Source organism: Balaenoptera physalus, assembly GCF_965194825.1.
Source record: "Balaenoptera physalus genome assembly, chromosome: 10".
Classification (NCBI taxonomy): Eukaryota; Metazoa; Chordata; class Mammalia; order Artiodactyla; family Balaenopteridae; genus Balaenoptera; species Balaenoptera physalus.
In genome coordinates, this window is record NC_138889.1 from 86,256,495 (window position 1) to 86,283,005 (window position 26,511).

At 35.6% G+C, this 26,511-nt stretch overlaps 1 protein-coding gene across 14 annotated transcripts in view; it reads right to left on the reverse strand.

Moving 5' to 3' along the window:
- Positions 1-26,511, reverse strand: part of DCDC1 (doublecortin domain containing 1) — a 471,016-nt gene that overhangs the window by 244,884 nt on the left and 199,621 nt on the right. For all 14 annotated transcript variants that reach the window (XR_014267934.1, XR_014267935.1, XM_082476590.1 and 11 more), the window contains exons 9-10: positions 8,159-8,251; positions 494-664 (exon numbers count right to left, since the gene is read on the reverse strand). Coding sequence is in view for 12 of the 14 variants with exons in the window: in XM_082476590.1 (XP_082332716.1) it covers positions 494-664; positions 8,159-8,251 (264 nt within the window). In the remaining 2 variants the exon portion in view is untranslated. The remainder of the gene's footprint in view (positions 1-493; positions 665-8,158; positions 8,252-26,511) is intronic.

Here is a 26,511-nt window from a genome sequence, read left to right on the forward strand (position 1 = left end):
TTTACCAAGTGAACTCAGACATGTGTCACACTTATCCAATATAGATCCTTTTCCTTGGAAATGTAGTTAGAACATCAATCAGTCACCTGGCCTTTCACCTCTAATTCCTATTGCCACTGTCTGCCAATTATTAAAGCTTGTCCATTTCTCCAAGCAAGTTCTTTTTAAAAACTGAAATACATAGTGACTCCTGTGAAAAATATATGTTTCTTAGAAAAGCATGTAAATGTTCATGATTAAATTTCTTCATTAAAATTACTTTTCTGGGTTGAAAACTAAAGTTTATAAACCCATATTTCAAAGACTTCTAGATATTTTCTTTTAGAACATATTCCCTGAATGGTAATATTAGCACTTGTAATCCAAACTCCAGTTTGAGGAAGACAACACAAAAAGAAATCCAAGCTGAGTGGCATTATTACAAGGGTCTTCAAATGGAGCAGAGTGCTTTGTCTCTGGCTGAACCCACTGAGAGTCACAGAATGACACCCACCTTGAGTTGCAGGCCTCGTGGGATAAGAGTGTTTGCTGGAAGGCTTTTAATGTGTTCGTAGACATAAGAGGAGAATTGCTCCTGCTCAGCCTGTAATTGGGGGCCAAGTTTAGAGAGATGACCTCTGTTGCTTTTGATAGCTGTCTGCAATTCATCAATCAGCCTGTTCACCTGGAGGGGTTAAATTACAAGAGTTGTTAGCAAGAAGTAATTGTTGATGTCACACCTATTAGATTTTTGAGTACTTAGTTTGATGTGGGGAAGATGACTTCAATATAAGAATTTGAGTATAGATCTATGTTCAAGTAAAGCAAATAGACAATATATACATTCCTTCATCAACAAATTTTATTTATGGGAAAATTTCTAACTTTGTACTTCAGTAATATGGAATAGGTACCTATTTACAATTGAATAAAAATTGTCTCTAGGTACAAAAAGAACCATATACATTGACAAGTTTGCCAAGGACTTTTAAACTGCTTAACAGAATAAGACCTCTCTAAGACTTTAAGTAATCCAATACATGCGCCAACGACAATATTTAATGCTATTACATGCACCTTCCTTTTAAGAATATTTTATTTTACCATCTGTATGTTACTTTTAAAATTTTTTAAATGTATATTAAATTCATTAACATTTTTTGGCCTTTTAAGTGAATCAGTCTGTTTTCTTCCTCCCAAATACTTTAAAATATAATTTTCCAAATTTCATAAATACAATTTTTCAAAATATCCATATTTCAAAGACAATGCTCTATTCTAGACAATATTTTGAATGTATACAAATTTCTGAATAATGCATAGAATTTTTCCAGAAACAGCAAAGGCTTAGAAACATGTACCCTTTATATTTAAATTTCTGGATTTCTAATCAGAATATTTAAGAGACATATGAACTTGACTTACGGGTTATTAGTAAGACATACTGAAGACTCAAAAATAGTAAGTTAATATTTTAATCCTTATAGTTTACAAATTAAAAATCATTACAATTCTTTGGCCCTTCACTGTGTTATATAAACTTATATTCTCTCTAATAGATTGGATTCTTACATAAATACTGGTCGATATATGGTAGTGGCCAAAAGAGATGAAAAGCAGAAATTCTCTTTATCCATGATCTTTAAAGTGATCAAATTAGACCCATCTAGAATTATGAATGACTGTGAACAGGGCATGGATTTTTGAAATCTTGGGTTAAAATGCTGGCTCTTTCATTTACTGACTGAGAGACTTTGAACAGGTAATAAAAAAAACCTCATTCATAAATGAAGAATAATACTGACCTTACCATGTTAAGAATTAAATTAGATTAAAGAATGGACAGCACAATGGCTAACCTATAATGTCGCATGTACATGGTATATTATTACAGTGTTTTCATTTTTAAATAGAGTAGTTTTCTGCAAATCAAGTTTTAATTGTTTTTCTTGGCCTGTCTTTCCTATTCCTACCCCTATTTCACATGAAGAAGATAAAAATTTGAAACTATTTGCTACATAGATTCTCAACCTCACTTCAGTGTCCACAGATAAAATGCAAACTCCTTCTCCAAGAGTCTCCCATGTAATAATGACAGCTCAATGTCTTTCTATCTCTCTCAGCTGAAAATATGGTATTTGCCCCTACCAACTCTGATGTTAAATCTATGATTTCTATCCCTTCCACAGAGGATTTCAGGGAAGTCAATGAAAGCAAGTTTGTACTATTATCCATATGACTTGAATATTTACTTTTCTACTTTACCTAGTTAATTTGAAATATATATATATAATAATAATATTATGTGTGTGTATATATATATATATATATATATATATATATATATATATTACTTCAACTATATTTAACTTTTCCCAAGAACTTTAGAAGCATTATATGCATATAAAGCTAATTTAAATGATTCCTATTTTTCTTTGGTGTCCCATATCTTTCTTATTTGTCCCTATGTGATCAATCATCTACTTTCTTTAAACAATGCTTTTTTCTAAATAAAGAATTGGCAAACTTCTTCTCATAAGAGCCAGATAATATTTTCAGTTTTGTGAGTTATAATGTCTCCATCAAAACCACTCGACCCTGCAGTTGTACTTGTAAGCAGCTGCAGACAATATGTAAACAAATGGACAAGGCTGTGTTCCAATAAAACTTTATTTAGAAAAACAAGCAATGGGCTAGATTTGGCCCCAGGGCTGCAGTTTATCAACCGTTCTTCTAAACACATATATTTCCTCTCCTTCCTTTCTTTTCTTATAAGTAATACTCTGGCCAAGCCTTCATCTCATCCCCTCCCGCTACTGGTATTACCAATATACCTACTGAATGGCCTCCCTGTCCCTAGTCTCTCCCCCTGTAATCCATCCTGCCATCTCCACCTAGTTAATCTACCTCCAATAGTATAATGAACCTTCAAGTAGCTCCCCCCCAACCCCACTGCATTCCTCATCTTGCTATTCAAGATTCAAGACCTTTTCTTACTTTCTAGAACAAATTTCTATGCTTTCCACAGTACAGTTAACCCTATAAGAAAGTCATAAAGCTTAAAATATGGCAATGATGGATGATTCAATATTAGTCAATGTTTTTCATCCTTATCTTTACATACTACCTTTTAGCAGTATTATCCTAAAGATGATGGATAATAGTATATTCTACATACCAAAGCTAGAGACCAAAGCAGACCAAGTAACCTGCTCTTATAGGTATGTGACAAAATTAAAATCTAATATCCAAAGGCCTTAAATAGAAAGAGTCTACTTCCGGAAAGCACCGATCCTCTCTGAACCTATACCCAGCATCATTTGATTCAAGAAGATATAATTTTATGTAGTCTTTAAAATATACTAAGTATCATACAACATATTTTGTTAGTCAATAATATTGCTGTCTTTAATTTTATGTACTGTACCTAGTGCTACAGCAAGCCACCAAAAAAAAAAAAAGGACAAATTTCAGGCTTTGATTTGAGAGCATCTTTATATGACTTGTTTTACTGTCACAATCCATAGCCTTTCACTGATAGGGGATTTCATGTGACATCAGAAATCAACCATACAATTGATGATGTCATTTGCACTCTAAAGGGCTATTGGTTAAAACCTTAAAAGTTTCATTTCCCATAAATTCTTCGTTGCTTCAAAAAATTTCTCTATCATTTTTGCCATCTTCCTTGGCCCCATGATTATCTGTTAATGTATGTGAAGCATAATTATAGCAATCATGGCCTGTATTTTTAATAACTTAAAACTATCAAATAAGATGCCCTAGTAAAGATTAACTTATATCTTAAACATAGGAGAAAATATATCAAGAATCCTGCCACTGACATTTTGATAAAGTTTCCATCCAATTTTCCTCAAACTTTGTTACTTTAAAAATTCATAAGGTCTTTTATTCTCAAAGTGCTACATTTTACGTGTTACCCTGAAAGATAACGCTATGCATGAAATAACTCATATACCAAAATCGGATAGGTAAAACAATACTCCTGAATTATTTTACATGATACGATTTTTTTTTTCAAATCACAGATGTTGCTAAAAGGGGGGAAAATGTTCTTTAAAATTCTTCATCATGAATCTTTTTTTCCTGCAAATCCTTTTTTTTTTCCTCTCTACAAAGGCAATGTGAATGGGGGCAAAAGAAGACAAAACTTGACCTTTTGTGATCCCAGCATTAATGGGTCTGTTCATAATTCAATCTATGTGTGTGTGGGAGCATCCATGTGGAAACATAGAGGCCTGAGAGACATAAAGCCTTTCCCTTTAAACATTATCTGACCCTATCAGTCCCATTCACAAAAGAAGGCTTACGTATGCATATGTTGAAAAAATGCACCATCTCATTGTGCAGTAGAAAGCCTACACATTCTACTCTTCATTCTCTGTAGAAATGCAGCACGGAAGTGACACTTGTACAGAATTTGGGAGAGTGACAAATGAGCAGAAGGTAGCAAAAAAAAAAAAAAAAGAGTATTCTGATGAGGAAAAAAACCAAACTTCTGAAAGAATGCAAATGCACACCTGTCTATAAACATATACATAGGCTTTTGCATAAGATGTAGGGCATTTTGGTCATTCATGCAACCCCTGAATTTAGTTGAATTCTCAAGATGATTTAGAGTAAACACAAAATATTATTCTGTTTCTAATCATTCTAAAATGTATACCTATCAAAGTTGTACACTCTGAACCATACATTGTGAATACTGTACTGTAACTATTATGAATGACTCTTTGAGGAGCTCCTGGTTTTTCTAGTGATGAGTTCAGCTGTTGGCCTGAATGCTATGTGGCCTGGAGTCCATATATGTTAGTGAGGAGACTCCAGAGCACTTTATACTGAATTGTCACTTGAAATCAGCACAAAGGGCGGCAGCCTCCATGCTAGGAACATCATCTTGGCATGCAGCATCTGGGATAGCCTCAAAGCCGGGTCAGTGCTTAAACTTAAGACCAAGACACTTTCTAATTTACAGCACAGTTAAGAAGAACCAGAAAGGGGACAGGGAGATAAAAATGGGTATTTTAAACTCCCTAAAGTCCCTTACTTGGTTCAGGCCCAAGGGTACAATGTTTTTCAGGTTAAGAAGTGAACATAACCAGACTTGACGAACGAAGGCTAGAAAAGACATAGGAATCTGTGAGCAAAATTAAGTATCTCTTAATCTTAAAATTAAGGATGAGCTGCAGTGTAACCACAAGGGAAACTGAAGTGTGTTCCGTCTCGTTTTCCAATCACTTCCACTACTCCCAACTGTTTAATAGATTCCCAGACCCCTTCTGAGATGGAAATTATTTTGGAAGGAGATCTATATTGCTTCCAGCCAGGGGTCACTTATGTGCTGCCTTTAGGCCTATTTGAGTCCAACATCCCCAACAACTCATGGGGGAAGGGGTGATTGAAAATAAAGACATTTAAAAATATCTTTATAACTCATCTGGCAAGAGGGGTATGATGATGGCAATAAGGATGATGTCAAGTATACTTTTGGAGGAAGCAATAAGAATGCACTTCACAGACTTCTGGCTACCGGAGCATAATTGACCAAGGGTCCAAGCTATTATGCTCTTACACCCATCACCAGGTTGGCACCAATGGCCAAGGATACTAAAGCAGGTCCAACCCAGGGAGTCACAAAACCCCTCTGACGGACAACTTTGACTCAAGGATACGTCAGCAGCTTTGTCAAACCCTCCTTAGACTGCACAACAGTCTAGGATACTTCCACCCAGTCTTCCCTTCCTCTCTCCTTCACTCATGTTCAAGCCTGCATTTCAGTCTGACAGGTCTCCCAGCCTTACCTAGAGCTCTCCCCATTTTCTCTCATGGCATTTCTTCTATTAAAATCTATACACATTTAAAAAAATTCCATCCTGGTGTCAACTTTTCAGAGAATCTGGAATAACACACTTTTAAACTGACAAAAAAATTACACACTGATTTCCAGTAGACCACTTCTAAAAAGCTTGATACAGTTCAACATATACCATCACACAGAAGTAGTCTCATGATGCATATGTTATTATTATTCCCAGTTTTCATGTGGAAAAATTACGTGAAATAAAATAAGATTTTAAGATAAAAATACAGACAGCAGATACCTAAATCTAAATCTCAGATTTCATGATGTTTACTTAAGGTTTTGAAATACGTCTAGAAATATAGTATTTTGTAAAAAAACTGTGGGCAAAATTAAATGTTGGAGTAATCTCCCCATCCCCACATTTTTCATTTCTCTTTACCATCATGATTTCACATCTCTGTATATGAATTAGGCACAAAACTTGATGTCACTGACTTACACATCAAAATTAATAAATCACTTTCAAATTAATGATATAAGAATTCTTCTCATAGTGTATGGAATATATTTAGAGGTTCTTACACACACGCATTCACACCCACACACACAATAAATACTCCCTTCACTGTGTGTTTGACTTTTGAAGCAAACAAAAGGCATTTGGAGTCATAGCTGATCAAGCAAATATGTGACCAAATAAGGCCCTTTGCAGGAGAAAAAGTGATGTATATAGGTACTAAATAAACATTAAGATGATAATAAAGAAGTACCAAATAAGCATTAATACTGTTGGATTTTCCAGAAAAAATAATTTTCTTTTCCAGCTTTGGTAACAAGGTGGCATTAAAAATGATATTTTTAGCATAATGATCATTTTCCTGGGCCACTTCAAGTTTCCAGTTCCATTGAAATTATAGTTTTGCATAGAATATCAACAAGCAAAATAATTACACTATTTAAAATAATCAGAAAATAGTTAATCTGTTCATTCTTTTAGATTATTTCTGTTTATTCTCTAATAATAATTTGTTATTATAGATACAATTTTAATTATACTCATTCAACTAGAGATTTTTATTTGCATTTCCTAAAGTTGATGATATCAAGATATATGATAGATTCATTTTAAACTTACTGTGAAAATGTAATAAACTGTGATAAACAACATTTTTCAGTTGGATAGAGGACAATATTTTTTAAATCTAGAACTAACAACCCAGTTTTTAACTTGTTAATATTAAGTGGAATGAGTCAGAACTATAATTTAAAAGTATACAATTATTATTTGTTATATCTTAGAAAAATTCAAGTTGAATTTTTCTTATGAAATATTTCCTACTGAGATTACCAATCAATGTTTATAATATAATCTTTAATACTGCACATATATAAGCCCCAAATATTAAGGTAGTCTCCAACTTAAAGAATTGAATTCACTCAGGAAAATCTGATGCATTGTACTTGTTCATCTATTGTAAAATACATAGTTAGCAAAGGAGATGCAATTACCATGATAAGAAAATATTAAAATCCTAAAGCTTGGATAGATTTCTTTGCCAAAATGTCAAAAGAGAATTACATGAAAGTTTAATTTTTAAATATTCATGCTATCTTATTCTTTAAAGTTGCTTATAGATTTTATTTACTGACAGTAGTACATGGAAATCAGCAAATTCATGATCTTTCCTCAGAAAGATTAAATGCTTTTGCATTCCAGGAAACTACATGAAAATCATTTTCCCCTTTTGTCTAACACCAATTTTGTATTATTATTTCATTTATGGAATATGCTGTCAACTTCACAGCATGAGCTTTGGAGAGAAGAAGTCTTGCTTCAATAGTTCTTCTTTACAATATTGCCTACAGAATCTTATGATTAGCTCACTTAGGCTTGACATTTATAAACTACAGTTTTTCCTTGATAAGAGATAACATTGCTAGCATCTCTAAAATTCAGAAAGATAGTTCTATTCCTAGAAAGTCAGAAAATAAAAATAAGATTTTATTATTTGTTCAAAGTTCAAGAAAATTTTAATGTTTTTCCTATGTTAGCATAGTCCATAATTTCTAGACTCCAGCTGCATGTAATAATTTCCTAATTTAGGAGATTTATGAGAAAGTATTCATAAGTAGTTTTCAGAAAATTATAATATGATTTATTCTTTCAAGCATATAACTATTTTTCAAGGTGCCTATATCAATACAATGATTTCCAGTTTTGACCAGTTTTTTTCATTATGTTGTTATCAGAAAACCAAAGTTGGTTCACTACCAAATCAAAGTAAAATCTGCCTTAATTTTAAAATTAGTATTTATTGTAGTTTTACAATACAATTTAAAAAGTAAGTTTCTTACTTCTTCTTGTGCCTTATGGTGTTCCTTTGCTGTCATTGAAAGAATGACTTTTTCGGTAATTTTCCCTTTCTGTTCATCCACAGCCAGGTTCAACTAGAAAAATAAATAAATAAGTAAATGACATGAAATTCGGTACCTATTGACACCTAATAGCAATGTTTATTCAAACAACTAATTTAGCATAATCATGGAAGGTGATTTCAAATTAACTTGGTCCATACGTATGTGAAAATGAATTCCATTTAGATTAAATAAGTCAAAATGTTTTTATATTTAAAACACTTAACACTGTATTTTTCACTTCCACTTTTATTGTTTTTAAGCTTACTAAAATATGATTTGGGAAGGGGTCCTTAATTGCAGACATTTGACACTGATGAGTACCTTTTAAAAACATTTTGTCAAAATTAACATAGCAAAATTTTTTAAAATTAGGCTGATATTCCTATTAAAATCTTTCATTGCCAGTAGGGAATAAATTCGCTGCTGTTATGTCAGGATAAGAATTCAAGGAAATAAACCAAAAGCAAATGTCAATTCACTCTCAAATGGTTCAAAATGATTTACAATATTTCACGACAAAGAGTAAGTTTTATCTTAAATACCTGAACGGTTACTTCCAACCTGCTCCATGAACAGAGCCAGATAGAGGTCTTCTACTACTGCTGTAAACCCATGTTGTAAAAAGGTGAATGTGGCTCATTCTCTATTTCTTTATAAACAATCCCCACCAAAACAAAATGCTATTTTCAAAAAAAGGAAAAAGCTAAACTCACACAGTAATATTCACTCAGCTGATTGGTATTAATAGGAAGAAAGAAAATAACAGCCTGATACAGAACCTTCTGAATTGAAATATTTAACAATTCTTAAGCAATGGACGTGCCATGTAGTATCTCCTTATTGAAGATTAAGAATGAATAATGACCATGTTTTTTGTTTTGTTTCTTTTGTTAATGCTGTTGTTATTTTAAATAGGCTTTCTCAACTGTATGCCTGGCAAATTATGTTTGAGTTAACATGAATCTTTAATCTATACCCTGCCTGAAGACCCACTGCTATACTTGGGATAGAATGGGAGTGGGGGTCAACAATATAACCTCCTCAATCTACCTATTCTTATATACTATAAGAATAGTATCAAACCTGTGAAGTCTTCATCTACTCATATGTGACACAGCTCAGTTTATCAGAGATTCTGTTTTGGTAGAGGAGAAAAGTCTAAGGAATCCTTAGGTGATCCTGATGATCAACTTAGATAAGGAGTTGACAAACATTTCTATGAGAGCTAGATAGTAAATATTTAGGCTTGGGGTAAAGGGGGACAGACAAGTCTCTTTTGCAATTACTCAACTCTGCCCCCGTAGCATGAAATAGAAAATACATAAACAAGTGAGCGTGGCTATGTTCCAACAGAACTTAAAAAACAAACAAGAGGCAGACTGAATTTGGACAGCAGGAAATGTTTGCAGATGTTTGCCTGTCCTAGACTGAGAACCACTGAAAACAAGTTTTTTTAAAAAACAAAACCAACATGTGATATACATGATGACTACAGTTACAATGCTATATGGTATATTTGAAAGTTTGTTAAGACAGTAGATCCTAAGAGTTCACAACAAAAAAAAACATTTTTTTAACCATATGAAATGGTAGATGTTAACTAAGCTTACTGTGGTAATCATTTCACAATACATAAAAGTCAAGTCATTATGCTATTCACCTTAAACTTACACAGGGCCATATGTTAATTATATGTCAATAAAAAATGGGAAAAATCATCATGTGAAGCTATTCTTAGAATCAATCTCCCCAAGGAATATTTTTTCCTGTGCTAAAGTAATACAGAAAACGTAATATTATAAAAAGTCAAATATCAAACTCCCACACAAGGAAGCCTATGTGTAAACTATGGCACAACATACTTGTTTCAAGTCTCTATGATTATTTCTTTATCAGGGGAGTCTCATTTCAGGAGGATATGTGAAGGAGAGTGACTGGGGAATATTCACCAAGGTCATCTTTTCTTCACAAAGTTAATTTCCAAATGCAAAAACATTCAGAGCAGATCTTTTCTGAAGGGAAGCAAAACAAAACAAAAACAGAGCTATAAAACTCTTCGGTGCCACTGCAGTAGGTCCGATTCAATGTGGTCTCCCAGGACCATGAAATGTAGAACTGCTTCCAAATAACTCCTTAAAAGGTAGGAATTCTTTACCTCTAAAACCACTACAGTTGGAAAAATCACCTCATTCTAACACTCAACTTCTAGCACTATCCTAATCTACATAAGCTGAGGGAAAAACATATCAACATTACTGAAAAGCATCATATGCATAGTACCAAATAGAGAACCCAGTAAGACACTGAGAAATAAATTGTCAACAAAACATAAGGATACATACATGGGGCCTTTTCTGAAAACAGCCCAGACATTCAAAAAGAGAGATATCTTAATATAATCATTTAGAGGAAATTATTGAAAGTAAAAAGTCAAATTAAGAGAATGCATTTTCACTTTGAGATATTAATAATATGCAGTGCAAACAGCATCTCTCCCTCAAATTCCAGACACAATAATACAGTAAGATTCTTCTCTCCTGTCACTTTGGAGGAGAACATCCTGTTTCTTCATTAAGACAAAACTAGATGCTTTTGATTTGCTGTTCTTACTTAAAATATATGAAATAATTTTTTGTCAATGGGCTTGAAATTTCTGAGGCTAATTTTCATGTATAAAGAGGTAGACACTTCAAATTAAAAATCAAAACAAACAGGAAGGATGAACCTTGAGGGCATTATCCTAAGTGAAAAAAGTCAGATGGAGAAAGATAAATAGCATATGATCTCACTTACATATGGAATCTTAAAAAAGAAAAAAAGCTCATAGATACAGAGAACACTGGTGGTTGCCAGAGGTGGAATGGGGGTTGAAAGGTGGGCAAAATGGATGAAGGAAGTCAAAAGGTACAAACTTTCAGTTATAAAATAAGTAAGTCATGGGGATGTAATGTACAGCATAGTGACTATAGTTAATAATAGTGTATTGCATATATGAAAGTTGCTAAGAGAGTAGCTCTTAAAAGTTCTCATCACAAGGAAAAAAATCTGTAACTATGTATAGTGAGGAATGTTAACTAGACATTGCAGTGATATTTCTCAATATACCTCAATAAAAAAACAGAAAGATGGCTAAAATTCGTATATAACTATGAAAAGCCAAATCTCTACCAAACAGGGGAGTGGAAGATCAAGTCGCTTTTTTCTAACTACATCATGCCCTTTGTAAATGTGAGAAAACACCCCCAAATATTTGTGATACACATCAAAACTTACCAAGCTAAATAAGGAAGGTTTAATTCACCATTTTCACCAGAGCTTGCTGCTAAGATTTTAAAAATATGTAAGTAACAAACACTGGCTATCCTAAATTAGGTTAAAGTTGGCTCATTCAATATTAATGGTAACCAGAAAAAAACAGACAAGAGACTAGTCAAAGACAGTAGCAGATATGGAAGAAACAAGGAACACAATGGCTCTGTCAAAGAAAAGTGAACAAAGTGATTCAAGACAATGGTCTGGTTAGAGAAACAAGATTAAAAAGGAGTAAATTCACCTCAAACAATTTGTTAGGAATTAAGAAAAGAAATCCACATAAGTATACCTGAAACAACAGATTCCAATGAAATGATTTCTAGTGGTTACCATTTAGACTATATTTTACATAAAACTATTAATGCTAACATAGCAGTCATTATTACTTTCTCTAAAGCACTAAAGGGTCATAGATTAGTAATGTATATATAGTTTTATACAAAACATATGGCCCACTGTGACTATAATAGAAAAGTACTCTTAATTTTGAGGAATTCTTCAAACATTTGCTGGCTCAGGAAAGCTCTACTATGGACATCCTAGAGAGGAAAACAGGCTCAAAACCTCCTGCTGGAGAAATACAGACAGAACAGCAGTAATCTCATTTTATGGTATCATTAACATTATATGGCTTTTCTGTCCTGTTTTTTTAACTCCCCCCAAAAATATTTTAAGGCATATTTATGAAAATAATAAAGACTAATTGTGTAAAAATTTTAACATGATATTAAGATAAAATAAAATCTATTTTATAGGAGAAAATAACTCTAAAGTAAACTCTAGAGTCCAGTTATTAATATTTTTAGAAAAGCTACAGTAATCAAACACTGGTATGTTCTATCTAATTTATATTGACATTCCAGATAGGTAACAGCCAAAGAGGGAAGAGTCTTATTAGTCTAACCAAACTGTCAGTGCTCTGAACTGTAGTTCTGCATGCAATTTTTTCTGTATTCTCCAGAAGAACAGCTAAAGATTTAAATGTGAAGCATATGATATGTGTTGTGTATAATGTTCTTAATAAAGCAACATAACCCAAGAAGAAAACTGAATCTATCTTTCTATCAAAAATCTTTTTGACCAGTAAATATTGATCTATTAATAAATTATTTGATCCATATTTTACATGCAGATCAATACAGGCAATACAGTTTAGCATAAACAACAGGACAATCAGCCTTCATATATATTGACAAGTTTCCCAATGGTCTGTTAATATACAAAAGACTGGGACAAATTACTTATTTATATATACAAAACATGGTTATAAAGACCAGCTGCAGGTATTTTTTTGGAAAGTGCATTTTAATAAGGTCCTATTCAGTTAGGGAACAAATGGGGAAGAAGTAGTTTGCACTACAGAGTTTAGCGCGAGAGCCTTCTCTTTTTCTAACCACGAAATCAATCATTTGTCCAGACTGTGGGAGTCAGAGTTAGTTACTGAAAAGAGCTCCGTACATAAACAAGTCAATAACTCATTGTGTGTTATTGTCGAGCTGAAGAAGTCGGCTTTCAAAAAGCTGCCCCTGCTTCTCTCAGAATGAATGTCACTGTATTCAGAGACTGGGAGAGAGTCCTTTGTTTCCAGCCATTGCTAGCTGCCATTTATGTATGGGAACAGGAGGCGGCTGCTAGGAGTGCGGGGGAAGCCACTACTTGGTATCATGGATGTCCAGAAAAAACTCTGAATTTTGTCAACCTAAATAATTTGTGCGTGGAAATACATTAATGGAATTGTTAAAGAGTGGTCACACGCACAAAAACTGGTAAAGGAATTAAACGATAATGAGTCTGTATCATTTTAAATTGGATCAGGCTGATATTTTTGGTTCCCTACCTGTCAAGAAAGATGAAACCAAAATATAGGCAATGGTTTGAAAAGTTCAAATGTACAAAATCAAATTGGTAAACAGGTCAACATGTCAAATAAATGCTATCTGTTCCTGCCATAAATATTAAAGGTGATTCATGGAACTCTCAGATGGGGTTTTTGAAGTGTGTGTGTGTGTGTGTGTGTGAATCTCTTTAAGAAATGATTTCATGTGCTCAACACTTGTAATGTTAAAGAAATCTGAACTATTTTTGACTTAATTTAAATATCCTTTAGAACTGAACTAAACCTAAAATTCATGATATAAATATTATGCTCTTATTTCATCTTAATGTTTATTAAAGACCTACTATTTATTCAAAATCAAGCTAGGGACTGTGAAGAAGCACCAGACCAGGATTCAAGGTTTATAATTAGGCTGGGCAAATGAAAAATACACATGGTCTGTTTAATAAATGGTCCTCATGGTGGGGTGGGGAGGGGTGGTCTCTGAAATCGTTAAACAAACGCTTAGCTCTTAATTAAATAAAGTTGGTGTTATAGGCAAGGAGAGAGTTGGAACCTAGAACTGAATCCAGTTGATTCCAAATCACCTCACCAGTTTAGAAAATCACAGCATTAAATAACATGCTTTCACATGCAACAACTGTACTAGACATTTTTCTAGGTACAAATAGGTTAATAGCAAAGTGTAATACGGTTGAGGAGACAATAAATAAATAAAAAACAATAGAAAGTGAGAAACAATATATGGCAGAAGGTAGATCATAATTAATTGTCAAATGGAGGTATAAACAATACAATCTATAAGTATAAAGGGCAAAAATATTATTGGGGGATGGAGTGGCTGGAGACAGAAAGTCAAAAAACGATGGGCAGGTACCTAGCTAGGAAAAGTAGTGATACTATAGAGCAATATTATTAATTAATATTACTAATTAGTAATTAATTACATGATAAAATTTGTTCTAAACACAATCAGTGATTGCTTTGGCATGACTTTGGGAGGGGAAGGAGAGAAAACTGAGCCTTAAAGCATAAGCAGAGAGAAAGGACATAGCTGATCCAAGTGGGCGAGCCTTGGCAATGGTCTAAATGGAAGGAATGACAATAAGGACTAGACAGTTAGTGTAACCTAATCTATTTCTCTTCTTTCTTTTTTTTTTATTTTTAAACAGCAGGTTCTTATTAGTTATCTATTTTATACATATTAGTGTATACATGTCAATCCCAATAAGGTGCTAGTCCTATAGTAAGGGCATAATGGAGGACTCAGTACTTAGCTTTCCCTTGGCTCAGCCCCATCCTCTCAAGCTATATATACTTAACTCAGTTCCAGTCTTAGACCTGGACCTTAAGAAAGTCCTGACCTAGCCCCCACTTCTAACAGGGTTATCTCACTTAAATCCCTTCTACAAAAAAAATTCAAGAGTGCCACTTTTACACTTGGGGAAAAGAGCAGAATCCTTAATTCAAAACTAGCTGCGAATTCTGGCTCTGCCACAAATTAGTTCTGAGACACTGGGCAATAGTGATGGTTCATACAGCCCAGGCCTTCCAAAGCCAGGGATTCCTCTCCCATCTTTGCCAATTCTTTGAAAAAAAGCTACCTTTACCAGAGCCTGTAGCTTTTTGAGGTCAGTTTGTTTAAAAAGAGAATTTAAAAAAGAATCTTCATAATATTTAAAAACCGGCAAACACTTCATAACCATTTTAAAACGTAATATTTTAAAATATTTATAGTTTGTCTAAAGGGATGTAAAAGAGAATTCTCCATAAGAGCTTACGTTCAATTTATTTAACACTTAATTAAAGAAACAAACTACTTTTAAAACCTCCTTCCTTTCCTGTTTTTTAAAAAAAGTAATCATAAACAAATTTTAACCTTTCCACATTTGTGGGGAAAGTGGTGCTGAGTTAGTCCTGACTTAGTAGCCAGATTATAAACTTTCTGCCTAAACATTCTATCACAATTAGGAATGCCACATGCCCTAAATTCAACTCAGCTTGCCCTCTCAGACTGACTCTCTACGCCATTTCTTCCACCATCATGTGCAGTTTTGGAGGCACTGTGCTACTCTGGCCAAGAGGTAGACCCCTGGCCTCCCCAGACCAACCAGCCTCTCTCTTCAGAGATACAGAGTCATGAGGGGAACCATACAGGGACCTAAACAGTTGGAGAGAATCTGTCCCACTACTAGCACTCTGAGGAGATTGTCCCTTAAATCCAGATGTCTGGAGTTGTTCCAGTTCTTTCTACAGCCCCTTTGTTTGGTCTTTCCTTGAATTCCATGTGCTACCACCTGCCATCCCATTAAATTCTGTTTTTGCCTAAGTTAGCCTGAGACAGACCTCACTAATCGCAACTAATAAACTCTAACAGATATGTCATATATGTCCTCACGGTAAATGCCGCATTACTTTAGAAGATCTGAATGAGTCTCTATTCCTAGTAACTAAAGGTATCCCACTCGAATGTCTTAATAATGTGTCCTTTGGGTATTGTAATGGGTAATGTAACAAGAGTAATGGTTTAAAGATTATGCTTTTCTTTTTGGCCTTTCCACGTACAAGACTGTCCAAACTATTCCAGGTATCCCTAAGATTTGTCACAATGATATTGCTTCTGTCACGTAAAACAGAAATGTGCAACAAAACAATACCCCTGCATATAAGACTGTTGCCTTGAGAAAGGATCTGCCTTTCAAGAAAACCCTTTACCACCCTCCATTAGCATATCAACAGCTAAATTTAGATGACTCAGCCCATAAATTTCCCTTTGTAAATTAAGAGTAATGACTGACGGCTATTAAGCCTTTGCTGGAATCAGGAATAAGATACAATGTAGGAACAAAATTAAAGCCTACCTCCTTCTGTCCTAGAGGAAAAATTGGAAGAAGTCTCAGAGAGAGAAGCAAGAAAGTAAAATAGCCAGAAGAATCAGGTCTTAAGTTCTCCTCTTTCAGGGTGTGGCTTGGGAAGGGAGACAAGTGTCAGGTAAGTGGAAACAATCCTTGGGCAGAGGGGTCTTCTGTTCCCCTCCCCTCAGTATGGACACAGGGAGGAAACTGTCCTGCAGCAACTTAGGAAACAACCAGGTTGACAAGATGACATGATACTGGCAGGCAGAGGGAGGCCTGAGGTTTACCTCTCCTGAACCACCCTTGGTTTCTGTGTCTTGTGACACGGAAGCGTCTCAGTGAAGTCTATCACAGGCTATTCACATAGCGAGGAGAGCTTGCTCTGTAGTGAGAGCAGCACCACAAACCAGCTGAGCCAGGGCCGAAAGGGTGTCTCAGTCAGACTTTGGAGGGCTATCTCTACCACCACAGGAAGTCAAGCTGAGGCTGGGTCATCCAGGAAGCACCACCAGAGAAAGTGCCTGGGCCAAGAGAATGAGCTGTAAGTTCACACACTGCAGGCCAGAAGAGCATCCAGCAACTAGGTGAACAAGGGACATCCTTCCACTGGCGAGCAGCTGCTGGGCCAACATGTACATTCCAATGGGCCAGTATGAGGTCAGGGGCCCCTTACCCTGGTGCTTTAAGGATCTGAAAGCCACACAACCTCTTCTTCCATATACTACCTGAAGGAAACCAACAGAATACAGGAGAGTCTATCTGAGAGAAATAATGACCTAAAATAACTATTTAAATGATCCGATCAGACTAAGCTTTGAACTGAATTGGACATTCAGTTATTTTCCCCCCAGATCCAGTGGGCAAGAGCTCAGGAAGAAAGTAATATTTGTGTCAGAAAATAACTCAGAGTCATTTAGTAGTTATTTTGCACACAAATTGTGTCCACACACGTGAGAGAATCTGTTTATAGACTGAGCCAAGGAATAAAGGCAAAAACAGTATTTATAAAGCAAAGGAGAGAAATAAAACACAATCAGACTGTACATTTTGGGGGGAAATTGATAAGCTGGTAATTACTAAATTGAGTAAATCAAATAAGGGTATCAAGGAAACCATTTTATTGTTTATGGATTCTTGAAAAAAACTTCAGAGTTCATCTGAGAAGCATTTATGTGGCAGGCTGCTTCTGAATTATGTCTACTTAATTACGTCTAACAAAACTCTATTTTTGTTAGACCAGTCCTGCGCCATTTCCCGCACTAGAATGTTTCATTATTTTACACAGGGTAATGAACTGCATTTTTTCTCACCCACTAAAATAGCTATCTGAATCAGAGAACTCCTTGAGAACCATAGTTAGGATTCTGGAGCCCAGAAAGGGTAAGTCAGATGGGCCTCTATCCTTCTAGAACAGTGTCTGAACATGTGTTTGGCTGGGTGTAATACACCTTACATCTCCAATAAGCCTATTTTCAGGCTAGGTGTGATACACCTTACATCTCCAATAAGTCTATTTTCAATCATTATTTCCCACAGTGATGGGGGAAATGTCCCCATCAATCCTTTGTCACCCAACTTTGGCCCAGTCCCATTTGTGAAGCCCACTCTGGCTTTGTCTTCCCCTCGTGTGCATGTATGAGCCAAAATATACTGCCATATCCTATAGATGGTGCCCCTTCCTCTCTCCCTTCTTTCACTCTTTTATCTAGTATATTTACTGAATGATAGTGCTGATACCAACAATGCACTGTGCTGGTTCCAGTGATACAAATATCGATTAGGTGCCTCTGTACCTTCAGAGGGCTAACAGTCCGCTGAGAATTACACTTCCACAGTCAGCATTTCCCTAATTGTTTTCATTATGTTTGCTCCTGGGGTAAGGTACCATGTCTTACGATTCTTTTATATCCCCCAATAAATAAACCATAACAGGAAGATAGCAGACATTCAATAAACACCTGTGATGGATTAGTGATGGATGAAAATCCTCAAATTATAAGTACTTTTATTTCTCACTGGACAACTGTTTCCTAAACTATGTACTGGGTATTGTGATATAGGGATTTTGTGGTCAAATGATCTTCCTAAACACTAAGTTAAACCAAGATAAATGGGTTTCTTTATAGCATAGCTCCTAGGAGGTTTTAAGATAAATATGAGATAACATGAGAGCACCTCGGGGTGTCCAGCAAGATATACTTTCAGATATGTGTCAAGAGACCAGCGATTCTCAAGTTGGTCTTGAAAGTTGAGGAGGTATTCAAGAGTGAGTACAAACATGACTCAGTGCCCAGACACAGAAGCACAACTCTGTCCATCGTCACCACGGCTCAACCCTGTCTGCTGTGCTTCCCCCAAACTAATCTATAATTCTCCCATGTAATTTGAGCCTTGAGGAAAAAATTCTCTAATACATCTAAAAACTATGACCAAGAAACTTTTGGAAAAAAGGTGAAACAGTAAAACTAGTATTAAAACGTACCTTAAAACAAAAATCACTAAAGCAGTGTATCGCACTGTGTACCATGACAGAAGATAGAACTAAATATCAGGCCAAAATAGACACAACTTATATACTTAGGGCTTTATGACATGTTACATGTGATACAAGTCTAAAATCTCTTAGTCACAATTACAAAATTCAAAAATTTCTGAAAACTGAATGTTTTTTTAGAACTTATCAGGCAGCAAAACCTAGCAAGGACTGATTTATAGACATTACTTATATCACTTAGTGTGAATGTTTTACTGTGAAAATATTAAAGTACTTTAGTACAGGGAACTGTTTCAGACCCCACTACAGTTGTTATACACTATATGGTCTATGTGCTACATTACTTTCTAAAATCCCAAACATTATGAGTTCCAAAATACATCTAGCCCCAGAAAGTTCAGAGAAGGGGTTGTGGTCCAAATTTCAATTCAAAAAGGAAAGGGGTGGATTTTGTAAGTAGTATTGAAATGAACAACTGACTAACACTTTAGAAAAATATGTTGGATCCATTTTTTTACTTTAAACACTTTTAGTGACTTAAGGATTTAAATATAATTATAAAAGTGCTGGAAGATAATATAGTTGTATTTGTAGAGTCTGAAAAGAAAATGTCTCTCTAAGTCTTACATGGATAGATTTAAATAAATGAAAGTCTTAAACTTCTGTATCTCAAAAAGGAGCTTTAATAAAATCGAAAAGCAACAATATACTGAGAAAATATTTGCAACATGACAATAGGTTAATATCCTTAATATGTAAAGAACACTTCTAAGTAGACTAAAAAAATAATTAAGAAAAAGATAAACACCAAGGAAAATAGGAGCAAAGGAAATGAACACTCAATTCATTAAAAAAATACAATTGTCAAAGAAAACACACATATAAAGTTCAATATTACTACTAATAAAATAATTCAAACTAAAACAATGAGATGATGTGTTTAACTTACTGACCGGTCAAAAAATTTTTTCTACTGATCAGGATTAGTGAATTCAAGGTATACTGAATACAGGGAAACTGGTGTTTTCACGTATTGCTAATGAAAGCATAAATGTTACAGCTCATTAGAGGAAACTTTGGCAATGTATATCAAACCTTTAAAATGTGCACAACCTTTTATCTGGACATTCCACTTCTAGGAATTTTTCAATAGGAAATAATTATGGATATGCACCAGAAAACTGACTAAAATGATGACAAAACATTGTTTTGCAACAGTAAAAAAAACTGCATACATAAATTTCAAAATTAAGAAGATTAGTAAAATAAAGCTTTTGACTAGAATATCATCATCCATTTAAAATAATGCTATAGGGCTTCCCTGGTGGCGCAGTGGTTGAGGGTCTGCCTGCCAATGCAGGGGACACGGGTTCGAGCCCTGGTCTGGGAGGATCCCACATGCCGCGGAGCGGCTGGGCCTGTGAGCCACAATTACTGAGCCTGCGCGTCTGGAGCCTGTGCTCCGCAGCAGGAGAGGCCGCAATAGTGAGAGGCCCGCGCACCATGATGAAGAGTGGCCCCTGCTTGCCACAACTAGAGAAAGCCCTCACGCAGAAACGAAGACCCAACACAGCCATAAATAAAATAAAAATAAAAATAAAAATAAAATAATGCTATAGAATATTTAATAATGGGAAATGGCAACAATATACTACCTGAAAAAATTGTCTCATAAAGTAAATAAGGGAACTTCCCTGGTGGCACAGTGGTTAAGAATCCGCCTGCCAATGCAGGGGACACGGGTTCGAGCCCTGGTCTGGGAAGATCCCACATGCCGTGGAGCAACTAAGCCCATGTGCCACAACTACTGAGCCTACGCTCTAAAGCCTGCAAACCACAACTACTGAGCCCGCGTGCCACAACTATTGAAGCCCGCGCACCTAGAGCCCGTGCTCCGCAACGAGAGAAGCCACCACAATGAGAAGCCCGTGCATCGCAACAAAGAGTAGCCCCCGCTCGCCACAACTAGAGAAAGCCCACGTGCAGCAATGAAGACCCAACACAGCCAAAAATAAATTAATTAAAATTAATTTACTTTTTAAAAAAAGTAAGTAAAATTTTAAATATATATCAGTATATGAGAAGGATATATACTAAAATATTGAGAATAACTACTCAGACTGGTGAGACTGTGGATGGTGTAGCTTTTTTCTTATTTACATCAGTTTATCTCTATAAACTAAATTTTCTACAATATTAATACATATACATGCATGAATCTTGCAATTAAAAAAGACTCTTTTTAATATTGCTTCTTTTCCTGTTACCCACCAATATATATATGTTACTACTCATTTTTAAAACCTGTCTTCTGTCCACATTTGTCCCAACATAATTATCTTTTCCCTCATTTTATTTCAATCTTTGAAAGATAAAATATAATTCAGAAGAAAACAAGAAATTTACAAAAAGAGACAAAAAACATAAAATATTATTAACACCTTTGCTTTCAAATTACCAACAGCCTGTTAAACTTTTTTGAGAGGCTGGGTAGTGTAAATTAATGCAGGGCAATGGAAGGTTTATGAATTCTTATTTAATAACTGCATTAAACTATATTTACTGCTTCTTAAAAGTGAACTGAGATGAGAGCAGACTGTGTAGAGATAAGGGTGGGACTCTGTCACACTGTTCTGGGCACTGGGGATGCACTATAGCATTTAATCCTCAAAAACGCTTCAGGAAGTCCTGTAAATGATGCTTAAAAGAGGTAAAGTAACTTGCCTGTTAACACACAGTAAAGAAATTTAAAGAACTGAGATTCAAATGCAGGCATGTCTGACTCCAGGGCCCATGGTTTTTAATTACGTCTCGGATACATCAGGAAATATGATTTAAAAATGGAGGAAATAGTAACAGACAAATTGGCAAATTCTTCCTTCATATTAGAGCATTTGATTATGAAAGATCAGAGTTAAAAAATCAGAATTCTAGGGCTTCCCTGGTGGCGCAGTGGTTGAGAATTTGCCTGCCAATGCAGGGGACACGGGTTCGAGCCCTAGTCTGGGAAGATCCCACATGCCACGGAGCAACTAGGCCCGTGAGCCACAACTACTGAGCCTGCGCATCTGGAGCCTGTGCCCCGCAACGAGAGGCCGCGATAATGAGAGGCCCGCGCAACGCGATGAAGAGTGGCCCCCACTTGCCGCAACTGGAGAAAGCCCTCGCACAGAAACGAAGACCCAACACAGCCATAAATAAATAAATTTTTTTAAAAAATCAGAATTCTATTTATATGAATTGACATTTGATGACATTAATAAGAAAATAAATTACATTTAGAGACTTTAGGAGAATTTGTTTTAGGTTTGTACAAAAAAACCCCAAAAAACCTAGATTAAGATCCACTGACCGGCAACAGCTATCATCAAACGTATTAAAGTACTTGTGTATAATTCCTTACCAAACATTCACTTCATCTCTAGGATTATCAAAATTAACACCCAATGTTATTTTTCCACTCTGAAAATTTCTATTAATGCATTCTAATACAATTGATTAGTACAGTTAATGAGAACTCAGAGGTACTGTTAACAGTTTTGTATTTAATAGCTTGGACCTCTTCCTATGCACATAAATAGAAATATAAGTACATATAAAATATATGGATTTTATGTTTACAGAAATGGTATCACCGCCATATTATTTGGCAACTTGCTTTTTATTGCATGGCAATGTCTTCAGCTGTCCCTTACAAAACATCTTAAGCAGATCTAGAACTACCTAGTACATACAGGTATTAAAATTTCATCCAACCTTGTTCAAAATTTCAGTGTCATGCCTGATTTCAAGCTCTCCTCTAATCATAGTACAAGCTAGATTTGTGACATGAGAAGTTTGGGATAGGGAAAGAAGCATATTGGCTTTTTATTTTCATACTTCCTCAGTTCTTCTGCTGCTGGGAACACATCACTTTTGCTCCCATTTCACTGAAAAGAACTTAGTCACAGGGCCACCTCCAACTGCAAGTCAGGCTGGGAGATAGTGTCGCCAAGGTCAAAAAGAGAGAATGATTCTGCTGGAAGGCTAGAAGTCTCCAACACACTGCTGCTCTATATAGGGTGACCATGTGATCTACTGTCCAACCAGGATACTCTTGAGAGTGAAATAATTCATCTGAGATAACAAGTGAACTCTAAGACTGTCTGGGGAAAACTTTCTTCTCTGTTTAATAAAGTCTTCTCTAACCTCTCTTCAGGTTGCTTTTCCCAAGGCAATCTGTCATCCTTTTTGTGCTGCCAGAGCTGTCTATTCATAACTCTAGCACACCAGCTCATACATTTGTATGATTAGTTATTTACTATCTTTCCATCTACTAGGATGGGCCTATACTCTCCACTCTGCACCCTTGGCCATCTTTAAGGTTACTGATCCTTTTCCTGTTCCATTTGGTCCTGGTTAAGACATAATAATCATGACAAACTCTGCCATTATAGGGCAGGGCAACTGGTTCAGTCCTGAATAATCACAAAACAGCATTCACACTGAACTGTTCAGGAGTGATCAAACTTGGAACAGAACCCTTCCATGAGCTTTAATGTGTGGTCCCTGAAAGACGGTAGATGCTTCATCCAATGGGTCAACTGCTACTGATCTCCATCATATTGTTGCCATACGGGAATACAGTCCTAAAGTTTGGATATTTTCTCAGTACTTGATCAAAAACTTTAAAAATCTTGAACAGGCAAAACCCACACATATCTGCATTTTTTATTTAGCCTGTTTTTGGGCTCTAAGGCAAAAATCTGACTACGTCACTGTCCACTCAAAACTCTTCAGTGACTCCCCACTGCTCACAGGATACAAACCCATGCTCCTTATCATGGCCTCGTTATCTGGCTTCTTCCTCTTCCCTTGCCTCATTTCTCATCTTTGTCCACAACTCTGACTTGGCCTTACTCTATGCCACCAAAATCCCATTTCTACAGCTACTCACCAATGCCCCTACACCCTGATATTGTGAGAGAATCTCAAGATCCATTCTTTACATCCCCTATCCCATTCTGAGCCTTCTCCACCACCACTGAGAATTACCACCATAGGCATTGTGTTATAACCTCGAGTTTTATTGTGGGTTAAGAAAGTTACAAGGATAAAAATAGATGGCCATAACTCTAGGTTATACTACCACCACCTCCCTTACACACACACACACACACACACACACACACACACACACACACACACTGACTCTGGTTTAACTCGACCAGGAAGACTGCTTTGATTGGTTCTAGGTCCTCGGCATGGGAGCCCATCTTTGATGCTTCTACAGTAACTGTGCAGAGTGCTATCACAGCACTTATGCAGTGAATTGGTGTCTCTTGCACACTGATCTCATCCACCAGACTCTGAGCTCCTCTAAAGTAGGTTCTGAATCTATATTCAACTCTATATCCTTAATGCCCAGCACACAGTAGATACTTGACAAATATTGGTTAAACTGAATAACGCTGAAGACTTGGAAAACTATGGCTGGAATACATAGAATTCTCAAAAGAAATTCCAGAAATTCCTGAAGTTTGGTACTATATGTAAAATTAAGGAGGATAATGACTCCATCTTCTGGAACCATGTTCATCATCCAAATCTGGCCTTTTAAAATATAACGGGTGACCTCCATTACAATGTTAGGTAAGGCTGTAAGAGAGAACCCTGAGGCTGCATTTTATAATCAGCTCCATCCTCTCTAGAGCCTTAGTGTCCATTCCTGTTGGCAAAGGCTAACATGGACCCTACTACGTGCTTTTTCTTCCCAGCTGTTAAGCCTCGTGTTCTGAAGGGACAGGAGCCACAACTGCCAGTTGTCATTCTGACCAGAAACATTTTGACACATAAACATTTAGCATATAAACCTGTAACTAATATATAAACTCAGGACAAAATTTAGTTTTGGTTTTCAGAAGTTTATCTGGATTCTAAATTTTTACTGTCCTATACTTCAAATCCTGTTCATTAAAAAAATAAAGTTGACTTCTGTTGATGAGAGTGGTTTGAATTTGGGTGCTGGAATGACTAATTTACTTTCTCTAAAATGGATTCCCTTCTGTTCTCCAAAATTTTTGATCTCTCAATTTTATCAAGTACATAGATACTTTGCTTATTTTTATGTTCAATATTCTGATTTATCATCATCATCTACCATTAGAGAAGAGAGAATTTGTTGAGGCCTTACTATGTGCCCGGCACTGTGTTTAGTGTTTTACTTGCATTTCCTCACTCATCTTTAAAAAAGATGAGTGAGAAAATCCAAGTATTGTAGAAGAGAATAATAAAGCATGTTTAAATTATATGTCCTAAAACATGGCCAAAATCTCTAGACACAAACTTTGAAATCTCTGTGGAAAAAACAAATCTCTTCCCTCTGAATTCTTCTAGTTTTTTGTGTCATATGTATAGCATTTTGCATCAACACCACTCAAAAAAAACATTGAATACTTATTATGTGTTAGTCCTAGAAAACAGGGGTTATCAAGACACTTCCCTCATAGACCTTAAAATCTTAGAAAGCAGATAGATGTGGGACAAACAGCAGTAAGTATGATAAGCATAAAAAAAGTGCAGGATTTCCAGGGAGAGCTAACCTAGGCTTGGGGCCAGAGCAAGAAATACTTCTCTTAGCTAGAAATGTTACTACGCTAAATATGGGCAAGAAGTCACCAACTCAGGTATGACAAGGAAGAGCATTCTAGGCAGAGGAAGTGCTAGTCACCTCTTCCACAAAACATCTTGTACAGTATCTTACCTAATCTTCAAAACAATTCAGAAAGGAATCATTATTGCCATTTTACAGATAAGAAAACTAAGACACAGAGAGTAGATCAATTGATAAAACTGGAACCCTTGCCTATCAGAATCCAGAGCATTTCCACTATGCTTAACTTCCTCGGAAAGCTGCCTGCATCAGCTTCCTATTGGACCAATGGTTAGTAAACTTTTTCTGTAAAAAGACAGATAGTAAATATTTTAGGCTTTGCATACCAAGAAGGAACATCAAGGATAAAATACAGGAACTTGAATAACAAGAGAAAAAAACCAAATTTTCATAAACTTTTGAGGAAATTCAAAATATAATAATAATAATAAAAATTGAGTACAATGTTTTATACTACAAGTCTACTAATGAGAAAAATAAAATTCTTTGGGGGGGAATAACATTTCACTTAATTGGGGTTCAAAGCTAAATGTTCCCTATAATCAAAAGAATTGCAAATATTCACCTGTGAAAATCATTCTTAACTTGTGGATCATACCAAAACAGGAAACCAGTCAGATTTGGCTCATGCGCTATTATTTAGCAACCCCTGTACTAGGCCATGACCATCAAGAGTAGTACTGTCCAACAGAAATCTAATGTGAGGCACACATGTAATCTTAAATTGTCTAGTAACCACATTTTAAAAAAGGTAAAAAGAAACAAGTTAAATTTATTTTAGTAATTTATTTAACCAAAATATTACCATTTAAAAACACAATCAATACAAAAATTATTAATGAAATATTTTGCCATGCTATTTCATGCCAAATCTTTGAAATCCAGTGTGAATTTCACACTTACAGCATGTCTCATTTGGACTAGCCACGTGTCAAGTACAGCACAGCTCCAGAGAAGAGGTCTGTTGGCTAGGAACGTAAAAATGAGAAAAGCAGATAATATAGCATCTATGTTCAACTGAAGAGTATGAATTCTGTCTAAAGGTGGCAACTGCCACTCAGCCCCACAAAATGTTGTCATGTGGAAAAGTGGTCTAGGGTATTGCCAGATGTTCCAGATTTTCTGAGAAACCAAAATCTA